Below are 12,244 nucleotides of genomic sequence, written 5' to 3'. Positions count from 1 at the left end.
GATGATTTGAAGGAAAAATATATGTTTATGTGAACATGACCATTTTTGTGCCTAAATGATGATCTAAGGGAAACGTGTAAGGAAAAGTATATATGTATATGTTGACCTTATAGGTCATACCCAATTTTGATAATGACAAATACTCTTGATATTTGATGACTTTCAAGTTTGTGTACAAGATTATACTAAGCTCGATCACATTGATAGCATGCAGCAACTTGAAGAAATATGAAGACCCCGACACATTTATTATTTGTTGTAATATTATCGGGTTTGTAATAATTTCATTTCAAATGGGTCTGTAATAATCTGCATATCATGCATATCGGATTTGATAAGCTTAAGACCTTAGAAAGACCTTAGGGATCGCCCTTCTGTCAACCAACGCCAGATTTTTCAGGCTAAGTTAAAATGCGTAAAACCTTAGGAATGACCATAGGTCCTTGCACTTACACATTAAATAGTCCCCAAGATTACATATAATATTAGGGGAATAAATTGAATTAAATTAGAATCTAAAGGGTAAAATTGTGATGATTCGGGCGATCGAACCCTTGGTGGTCAAAACACCTCGGGCGACTGAACCCTTGACCAGTCAGAGTGTTGACTTGGTTTCGGGCAACCGAACCATTTTTTACCATAGCGTCTACGGGAGACCGAACCATTACTCTGACTTTTCCCACCAACTCAGTAGCCCGAACTTCACGTTCAAATTTGCCTCAGGCTACCAAACACCTGAGTTCGGCAGACTGAACTCAAGACCGGGCGACCGAACTGCGGTTTTTGAAATTGCCTTCGGTTCATAAAATCGAACCAAAATTCAGGCACCCGAACGCTCAAAAATAACTTTTTGTGTTGTGTCTGTTTGGGCGACCATACTTCAGGTCAGGAGCCTAAAACTCTTGAGTTGCACAATTTTTCACCGCGGTTAAGAGGGGTTAAACGGGGTTAATTTTATTAAACATATTTAAAACAAATTAAAAAAAAACCCTGGTGTCCCCAACGACTATATTTTCCCCCATGTCTATATATATGGGATCATTTGCTCAACTAGTGGGTGATTAGCATATGAATTAGGATAAAAATCCTCTGAAATTTTCAAAACTTATTTTTTCAATACTAATCTCATACACTCATTCATTTGCTCTTCCCTTGCAAAATCAAAGTGTTTTTGAGTGATTTCATATTATTCCGACTTAGCCAAAACTCTCATTGTTTATTATGTGTTTGATTTTGATTTGAGAGTCTACCAAAGTTTCCCCCAATTTAACTCAATAAATCCATTGTGTGGGAAACTTTGTAGCTTGTGGGTCTTTGCACTCACATTGCAAGACACCTAGAGCTTAGATTTTTTGTGTGTGCAAATATTTTTTCTAAGCTTATTTTCAAACATTTCTTATGCTAGTAACTTGAGAAAATGTTTTTAGAGATTGTTTGATTTCATTTGCTGAAAACATTTGAAACCCTAAACTGTGATTGAGATATTCTATACTTTGTTTCAAAGATAAGGTTGTTAGTACATTCATTGCGCTTGATTAGATATAGACATTGTATTGAGTGTAGATTGCACATATATATCACTGAGCTTATATTTCCTGCACGTGTATGTTAATGTGCATTAATTGACTGATATTGTGCTTAGTGGTACATATCTACTTGTGTAAGAAGCATTTGGTTGTACGCAAATATTTTTTATATCTGTTGTATTCCAGGTGTAGGTCTGAAGAGGGAGACTAGTCCTATGGAATAGTCCCGAATTGGCTTAGACCTGGTTCGGAAAGCTAAGTGCACCATCCTGGTAAGGTACGATTGTAGGTTGAGGCCAGCCCCGTAAATTGACCTGGTTGTAACTAGTACTACTCCACCTTTTAAGTGAGCATTAGTGGAATCCTTGTGCTGATTAGCCAAGGCGGGGATGTTGGCAGTTGGCTGAACCCCGATAACATATCATGTATGCACTTTATTTTTTCGTAATTTATTTTCTGCACGTGTATGTTATATTATAAATGTTGCGCATAATTTAATTTCTGCATATTATCTGCGCATTTGGATTTATGTGTATATAGAAAGACCCTAGGTGTGAAATACTGCTGTTGAATTAGCTAAACCTAGGAATAAATTTTAAATACCTAATTCACCCCCCTCTTGGGAATACACCAAAGTCAACAATTGGTATCAGTGCCTCGTGGCATTGACTTAAACGTTTTTGGTAAAGATCGAGATAGCTCACATTGGTGTATCCCCATTCGGAGAGGGACGGTCACCTTCCAGTCCTCTATTATTTTATGGTGTTGATTACACCGCCTAAAAAATTAGAATGAGCATATTTATAAAATCAATGGACTGGAGGGCGTGGCAAGTGATTGTCAAAGGAATTTGTATACCAGTAGAAAATGATAATAGTTTAATGCATGCAAATTCACATGCCATGGACTTACTGTATTGTGCTTTAGAGTCTAATATTCTACTTGAGATTATGACATATTCTAGTGCAAAAGGAATCTCGGATGAGCTAGAAAAGAAATATGGAGAGCCCAAAGAGAAGGAGATCACTCCTCCGAATACTCCAAGCTCATATGATCAGGAGGAGGTAAATCATGAGCTGGTAATCAGCGATAAGGTATATGATTTTCACTCTAGCTCGATTGATGATTCTTATACTGAATGTTGTGTTGTGTCACATGCTGAATCATCTGTTGATAATATTGTTAATGATGTATGCGATGATTCTTATGAAAAGTATTGCAACATATCATATGATGAATCATCTGATAATCTTTGTGATAGTCCTATTGAACAGGCATTCAATGATTCATATAATTTGTGTGATATATCTTATGATGAATCATGTAAAGAACTAAATGTTAAAAGCATGCCCTCGTAGGGAAAACTAGAAAAGGCTTCATTTAAATTTCATAAGTTTCTAGTTAGATTATCTAAGCAGGAAATTGTGGTGAAAAATGAAAATAAAAGATTGGCAAAACAATTAAAAGATTTGAAAAATTATCATGTCATCTTAGAAAAGAAAAAAGTTGTGAAGGTATTGAAAATCATTTGTTTAGAAAGAAAGATTGAAGATAATTCTGAAATAATTTTCAAATCCAAAGATGGGAGGTATAGTTCAAACAAATCCTTCGGAATTAAAAAAAAATTTTTTTTGTGAAAAGGATTCAAGGTTAAATTCCATAATTATGCCTCATCATGGAAACATTAGATTAGTAAGCATAGCCTTTCAGGAAATTCCAAAACTAGCTTATTTCGAAAAATGAAATTACACTTTCTATTTACTTTCTCATCCAGAAGTGTCAGATGTAACACCCCGAACCCTAAAACTCGGTCCGGTGTGTTACACCTAATTAAATCTTGATAATCCATAAATAAATACCATGTACGCAGCGAAAAACATAACTGTCGCAACGTCTCGAGAGCGCATGTGCCCCAAGGTGGCGAAATAAAAATCAATTTTAATTTTCAAGGAAAAATAGGAATATTGAAGTCGCCACTAACCTTTTAGTGTGGTTAGAACACATGATTACTACCCCGTTAGGGGTAGAATGGGTCTACGTTACCAGAGCTGAGGTCGGGAGTTCGGTTACACAAGGGGAAGGTACAAGCACCCCCAACGCGCCCGTTCTTACGAACGGTACCTAGTTAATTCGGAATTATCCCTAAGTTAATCTAATAAGTCTTTCAAATTACCCCTCTATTAGTAGATTTATAAATATACATGCACTATAAAAAAAAAATGCATAGATAAATAAATAAACAAATGAATAAATAAATAATACAAAAATATATGTACTATATATATTCCCTCAGAACTAAAGGTACGTGAAGCCTGAAAGCTGATACCCTAGCATTAAAATCATAGGGATAAAATCGAAAATAATTTACAAAATACACTCCCAAATTTTGGAAATCTTATAGGGTTTTTTAAGTATTAAAATACTAGTTGGGAGGTTTTTGAAAAAAAAATTGATTTTTAAGTTTCAAAATAATTTTCTTGACTTTTTCTACTTTTCTGATTTTTATATTTTCTTTCATATTTTGCTGAATTTTGAAATAATAACAAATCAAAAATATTTTTTTTTAGAATTTTCTCCTAATTTTCTACTTTTTATAATTTTTCATATTTTACCGAAATTTCAAATAGCTAAATAAAAAAAGAAAAATATACTACTAATACTATAAATCTTAACACGTAAAAATTATATATTATAATAGTCAAAAGCTCAATGTTAAACCATAAGTGTTAATAATCAATCTAACTTTAATAATATAATCTAGTATGGAAGTAATCAAACCCTAGAAACATGTACTAGATATTATGTACAACCTACACCTTATAAAATGAATATTACTATTTTAATAAATACAATCACAACCCTAATATTAGGTATACGACTTGAATATTATACTCAAATAACTACAACCGATATTACTGCGTTTAAACACTAAACATAAATCATAACTCTTAAAACTCCTATATCAATATTAATACAACAAGAATTTAAACTTTAACTATTAAAATAAATTTTTACAATAAAATTTCTACAACCACATTTAATATCTTGAAATAAATAAGTAAATAAATAAACATGAACAAATATCATACACTAACTATTTAATATATACAATCAAGAGCTGAATCCTGTATATTAAAGAAAACACACAATTAATAAAAATCTTTCAAATGTTAATCATTTAGTTCATACACATATACAATCAAAATTTAAACTTTAAATGTTAAAACCGAAGCCAACAAAGCCTACTATAAAAACAATATACAACAAAGTAAACACATAAAAGAAATAAAATATGAATGAGTACAGGCAAGGGGGTGTGTGTGTGTACAAGGGTGTGTGTGTGTGTGTGTGGGTTATGCAGGATATAAACACAGATGCATAAGTAACATAAAAAAAACTTAAACTTTATGTAATAAAACACAAGCTAAACCAATATATATATATATATTTGTGTGTGTGTGCATGTATATACAGCAGAGAGACTTACCACAGGCCGTCGAAGTTGCAGAGGGTGGAGACTAGTATGGCTGTCGAAACAGGAAGTAGGTAGCCTCGGGTGTTGTTGCGGGAGGAGACTAGTTCATGGCTAACCGGAGCAGCTGCTGGTCAGCTATGGATGGCTCCGGCAACAGGGGTCGGGGTCGGTGGTTCGGGTATTATGCCGTTGTGGGCTGCGGACTATACCAAGGCTCCTCTCAGCACGAACTTCGACGACGGCGAGGATGGTGCAACGACTGTGATGGTGGAGAAGAGGCCGCGAGTCGCTGGGCCTAGCGTGGCTTCTTGTGGCCGTCCGTGGTGATGCAGAGGAGGTTGTGGCCACTGTCTGGTGTTGCAGCAGCCGTGTAGAGGGAGGTTAAGGGAGATGGGAGACTGAGGGTGGAAATAGAGAGAGGAGGAGAGCTAGGAGAGGCAGAGTAGAGGCTATTTGTGCAGTGTGGCCGAGAGAGAATGGAAGAGAGCAGAAAAGGGAAATTGGGAAAGAAAGCAGAGGGGCAGAGGGATGGAGAGAGGATGGAGCCGGGGAGAGAGGGTTAGGGTGCGCAGGATCTAATGGAGGCTTTTTTTTTTTGCTCTGTTTTCTTGCGCCCCTGGCTGTGTCTCTCTTGGGTGTGTGCGTAGTGTTTTTTATAGAAAAAAAAAAAAAAAAACAGGGGGGCAGAGGAACCCTAGGGTTTCCGTCCCCCTCTCTTATCCTTTTTTTCTTTTTTTTTTCTCATTTTTATTTTATTTATTATACTAAATAATAAGAATAATAACAACAACAACAACAACAACAACAACAACAATAATAATAATAATAATAATAATAATAATAATAATAATAATAATAGTAGTGGTAAAATAATAATTAATAAGATAATGATGATTACAATAAAAAATAATAATACTAATAATAGAAATAATAGTAATAATAAACTAATAATAATAAATAATATTTAAAAGTAATTAATAATAATAATAATAATAATAGAGTAAAAAAATAATTATACTAATAGTAAAAATAATAATAAAAATAATAGAAATAATAATAATAACAACTTTTGTTATATTGGGGCCTGGGAAAAAATGGGGTGTCTACATAATTATGCCTCATCATGGAAACATAAGATTAGTAAGCATAGCCTTTCAGGAAATTCCAAAACTAGCTTATTTCGATAAATGAAATGGCACTTTCTATTTACTTTCTCATCTAGAAGTGTCAGATGTAACACCCCGAACCCTAAAACGCGATCCGGTGCGTTACACCTGATTAAATCCTGATAATCCATAGATAAATATCATGTACGCAGCGAAAAACATAACTGTGATCCTCAATCATAAAAATAATACCAGAGTTTTCTATTTCTATCCATAATCCATAAATAACCATTTATCACCTGCATTCTCATATATACACATATCTCCAAAATAAAACCTACACTTCCAGTATTCACAACCAATCATTATCTAGAAGACTTACAACGTAAAACATAAAACATAAAATATAACTTATATACATCCAAAATATCATCAAAATATTTATACCCTTTCTCTTTCTATAAACCAAAAATGCTATCAACCTCGAGCTCTTTAAGCTCGATCACGTAGAGGTCCTGAAAAAGATAAATCTGTATTTGGGTGCGACACATCTCAGAAAGGGAAGAAACAATATAGATTAAAATAGCATGTGGCTAACATGAGATTCATGAATAACATATTAACATCATTTGCAAACCATTAACATAATTTCTGAAAAACATTTCCCGATCCTACTCAAACACATACAAAGTATTTACCCACAAGACTACCCAAGAATAGAGGTGATTACCCACTCGTACAAGTAGCAACGCTCTGCTATAATACATTAGGCAACCCAAAGGTCACAACTGAAGCATACTAGGGCACTCACCTTACTCAGTAAGCCCTCAAGTGATAGATTAATCTTGTACTCACACAATTCACACAAAAGTTTACCAGCGAAGGCTCCCAAGAATAAGGAAATCTACCCGCTCATACAAGTAGTTTCCCTCTACCTTAGCACGTTATGGAGCCTACTGCTACACCTGATACAACCAGGGCACTCGCATTTCTCAGCAAACCCTTGAGCAAAGATTTTGCCCCACCCAACGTAACATGTTTTACTAGCATAAATACCGATAATACCGTAATATATTGTTTTGTCTGTTATTTAAGTAATTCACATCTGTTCATGTTCTCAACTTTAACATTTCATAACATTTCACTTTACGCAACCTTTCACATTTTACATCGTTCACATTTTACGTTTCATATCCTTTTCATTCACATTTCCATTACATTTCATTCATTCATACTACAGCTTCTTTTAACTGTACATTAGTTAGTCCACATAGATATGCGCTAAATTTACTAACACAGCTCCTTTTAACTGTCATCAATTAGTCTACAGCTCCTTTTAGCTGTCATTGTATACATGGTTGCATTATCAAACACAAGCAACATAATCCTTATAACATTTCAGTATCAATGCATTTCTTACATAGCTAGTGTCTCATACATATAAAATATGTTTACACTACATTACTATCCGCTCATGCTACACAATTTTGCAGTACATTACCTGTAAAATAAGTCAACCAACATTTAACGTTCATATACTGAAAATATACCTTTCATTTCTTACGTAATTATCCTAAAAATATTATTCACTTACATCACTTCATTTTCACATATACATAGCTAAATAAGCAGTCATAAGCTCAGAAAACGCAATTTATATGGTTGACATTTTATACCCACATGAAAACATATATACATATATACATACATATGTATATATATATATATATATATATATATATATATCATAGTCCATTTTCATTTAATTCATGAAAACCTGATTAAATATATAAATTTCCCCGTACCTGAATCCTTGAACTACACCAACAGGTATCCCAAACTGATGCTCACTTGGACCCTAGTTCAAAAACCCTAGTTTAATGAGATAAACCCAAAATAACCTACTATTTCAGCAACTTCTCAATTTATAAACTTTAAATAAACACTTAATAAACCCAAACTAAGCATCTTAACCCTTACCTCAACTTAGGAGCGTTTCTCCAAAAGCCCAGTTTAGAAAACTAATCTGCTAGATGTGTAGAGAATCTTCCCTAGAGCACCGTAGCGACCTTTGATTGTTAATTCGGGCTGAATTTGGGTCGGAAAGCTAAAGAGAAGGCAGAGAAACCATCTAAAGAGAGAAAGCTGAAGGAAAAATTGATTTCCTTTGCAGGAAAGAAACCTTAGATCTTTATATACCCGGTATTGCCACGTGGACTCGTCGACAAGGTTGTGAGCTCATTAATGAGTTTCAGAACATCTTAAACCCTCTCAGTTAATCCTCATCGACGAGACATACATACTCGGCGATGAGGCTCATAAGATCTCTCATCGACGAGAAATTCCTGCTCGTTGATAAGCACCTGCTTGTCACCCTTTTAAAATTTCTTCATTTTCCTTATTATCTATTTATTCATTTCATTTAATATCCTTCCTAATAATTTTAATAATTTTAATTTTTTAGGTCATTACATTCTCCCCTCCTTAAGAAATTTCGTTCCTGAAATTTTTCCTACTAATTCATTTTTTACTCATTTCAAACATTCATAAACTCATTTTATTTCGTATATCCATACTATTCATAACATAACATCATCATATAACTTTGCTAGCTATCCATAATTTAACTAAATCATTACTTTTTTTAAATCATAAATCCATACCTGCTTCTCTAATGGCATCCTCCTCAGCCTGAAGTGTATACACTCGGGCCAGAGCACCTCTTCCAAGTGGTACCTATTGTTTTCCCCAGTCCAGGTTCTGAACAGATACCATAGGCAATGATTCCCAACAATTTTTCTTGATATGTCTCGGCTTACTGCACTTGAAACAATTAAGAGTGCCAAACCAACATTCACCACCATGCCTTTTATTACACTTCTGGCATACAGAGTCCATTGCATCCTTTCCTTTCTTCCCTGATCCCTGACTAACCTCGGTCTAAAAACTAGATGGTGCAGGTCTCTTCTTCTGCTCTGAAGGCTCTGTGCTACTCTGGATACTCTTTTCCAACACCGAAACCTTATCAACTAAATTTGAGAAAGTCTGAACCTGAAACCCCACCACCAGCTCATATATTCTGCACCTCAAGCCTTTTTCAAATTTCCTAGCCTTCCTTGCCTCGTTCGAGATCAGAAATGGTGCAAAGCAAGAAAGCTCCACCAATTTTGCTGCGTATTCCACAATGGTCATCTCCCCCTGGGTCAGATTAGTGAACTCTTCAATCTTTTCCTCTCTGACAGATGAAGGAAAATACATGTCAAAGAACAACTCCTTGAATCTCTCACAGGTAAGAGCTATCTTTCCCAACCTTTGGTCCTCTAGCAACTTCATAGAAAGCCACCAACGTTTCGCCTCTCCAGTCATCTTGAATGCAGCATAACGGACCTTCTGCTCGTTCGTGCAATCAAGTACAACCATGATCTCCTCTATTTCCTATACCCAATTTTCTGCAGCCACTGGATCAGGTCCTCTTACAAAGGTCGAAGGGTTCATACTCATAAACTCCATAATGTTGCAGCCCTGACCTGCAGGTGGACAGTTCTGTTCTCTGAGATCCTTCTTCATCTCTGCCCTAACCTGGCAGGCTATACCTTACAGCATCTTAGAGGTATCAATGTCCTCTTCACTGGAAGTATCTAAACCTTTCCTTTCTTCATCCTCTACGTCCTCATCTCTAGGATCCATTCAAAATAAGACAGAAAAGAGATAAGAATTCCATAGTATAACTCCAATGACATAATTATATAATTTAAATCCAATATACATCCAAGTTCTCCATATAAGGACTAGTCTCACAGCTTAGAAACGAAATCATTTAAGGTTTACCGTGGCTTTTCTGAGACCGTCGACTACTTTAGAAAAATCACAAGAAATCGTCGACGTACTTCCGCCCCTAAACTATAAAACAAAACCCTATACTTCCCTACACCAAACCTACTTCTCAACGCCTAACCTATTCATCTAGTATCCTTATCCTAATTGTTTCCTATACTCTGGTATAAATCATCCCTAAGTTAGCAAAACCCAAAATCTATTGCTCTAATACCAAATTGTAACTCCTCGAACCCTAAAACCCAATCCGGTGCATTATACCTGATTAAATCCTGATAATCCATAAATAAATACCATGTACGCAGCGAAAAATATAACTATGATCCTCAATCATAAAAATAATACCAGAGTTTACTATTTCTATCCATAATCCATAAATGACCATTCATCGCCTGCATTCTCATATATACACATATCTCCAAAATAAAACCTATACTTCCAGTATTTACAACATAAAACATAAAACATAACTTATATACATCCAAAATATCATCAAAATGTTTATACCCTTTCTCTTTTTATAAACCAAAAATGTTATCAACCTCGAGCTCTCTAAGCTCGATCACGCAGAGGTCTTGAAAAAGATAAATTCGTATTTGGGTGAGACACATCTTAGTAAGGTAAGAAATAATATATATTAAAACAACGTGTGGCTAACATGAGATTAATAAGTAACATATTAACATCATTTGCAAACCATTAACATAATTTCTGAAAAACATTTCTTGATCCTACTCAAACACATGCAAAGTATTTAGCCATGAGACTACCCAAGGATAGAGGTGATTACCCGCCCATACAAGTAGAACCCCTCTACTTTAATACATTAGGCAACCCAAAGGTCACAACTGAAGCATACCAGGGCACTCACCTTACTCAGTAAGACCTCAAGTGATATATTAATCTTGTACTCACACAATTCACACAAAAGTTTACCAGTGAAGGCTCCCAAGATAGGGAAATCTACCCACCCATACAAGTAGTTTTCCTCTGTCCTAGCACGTTATGCAGCCTACTGCTACACCTAATACAACCGGGGCACTCACCTTTCTCGGCAAGCCCTTGTGCAAAGAGTTTGCCCCGCTCAACATAGCATGTTTTACTAGCATAAATACTGATAATACCATAATGCATTATTCTATCTGTTATTTCAGTAATTCATATCTTTTCATGTTCTTAACTTTAACATTTCACTTTACGTAACATTTCACATTGTACATCGTTCACATTTCACATTTCATATCCTTTTCATTCACATTTCCATTATATTTCATTTTCATTTCATTTATTCGTACTACAACTCCTTTTAACTGTATATCAATTAGTCCACATAGATATGCATTATATCTGCTAACACAGCTCCTTTTAGCTGTCATCAATTAGTCTACAACTCCTTTTAGCTATCATTGTATACATGGTTGCATTATCAAACACAAACAACATAATCCTTATAATATTTCAGTATCAATGCATTTCTTACCTAGCATGCGCCTCATACATATAACATATGTTTACACTGTATTAATATCCACTCGTGCCACACAATTTTGCAGTAAAATTCATACATTGCCTATAAAATAAGTCAACGAACATTTAATGTTCATATACTAAAAATATACCTTTCATTTCTTGCATAATTATCCTAAAAATATTATTCACTTACATCACTTCATTTTCACATATACATAGCTAAATAAGCAGCCCTAAGCTCAGAAAACATAATTTATATGGTTGACATTTTATACCCACATGAAAACATATATACATACATAAATATATCTATATATATATATATATGTATATATATATATATATATATATATATCATAGTCCATTTTCATTTAATTCATAAAAACCTTATTTAATATATAAATTTCCCCTTACTTGAATCCTTGAACTACACCAACAGGTATCCTAAACTGATGCCTGTGATGCTCACCCGGACTCTAGTTCAAAAACCTTAGTTTAATGAGATAAACCCCAAATAACCTACTATTTCAGCAATTTCTCAATTTATAAACTTTAAATAAACCCAAACTAAGCATCTTAACCATTACCTCAACTTAGAAGCGTTTCCCAAAAAACCGATCCGCTAGATGTGTAAAGAATCTTCCCTAGAACACTGTAGCGACCTTCAATCGTCGATTCGGACTGAATTCAAGCCGAAAATCTAAAGAGAAGGCAGAGGAATCGTCCAAAGAGAGAAGGTTGAAGGAAAAATTGATTTCCTTCGCAAGAAAGAAACCTTAGATCTTTATATTCCCGGTGTTGCCATTCGAACTCGTCAACGAGAAGATAGGACT

The 12,244-nt window shown here is 34.7% G+C and overlaps 1 protein-coding gene across 1 annotated transcript; it reads right to left on the bottom strand.

The window, feature by feature from the left end:
- Nucleotides 1-9,047: 9,047 nt before the first annotated feature.
- On the bottom strand, nt 9,048-9,527 carry LOC131160747 (uncharacterized). The gene is made up of 2 exons (XM_058116628.1): nt 9,418-9,527; nt 9,048-9,342 (listed from the first exon to the last, which is right to left on the bottom strand). The coding sequence occupies exons 1-2, from the start codon at nt 9,525-9,527 to the stop codon at nt 9,048-9,050; spliced, it is 405 nt and encodes a 134-aa protein (XP_057972611.1).
- Nucleotides 9,528-12,244: the final 2,717 nt, after the last annotated feature.

The sequence above is a fragment of the Malania oleifera genome, chromosome 7 (assembly GCF_029873635.1).
Source record: "Malania oleifera isolate guangnan ecotype guangnan chromosome 7, ASM2987363v1, whole genome shotgun sequence".
Lineage (NCBI taxonomy): Eukaryota > Viridiplantae > Streptophyta > Magnoliopsida > Santalales > Ximeniaceae > Malania > Malania oleifera.
The sequence above is the reverse complement of the archived record's forward strand: the minus strand, read 5'-3'. Positions and strand labels throughout refer to the sequence as shown.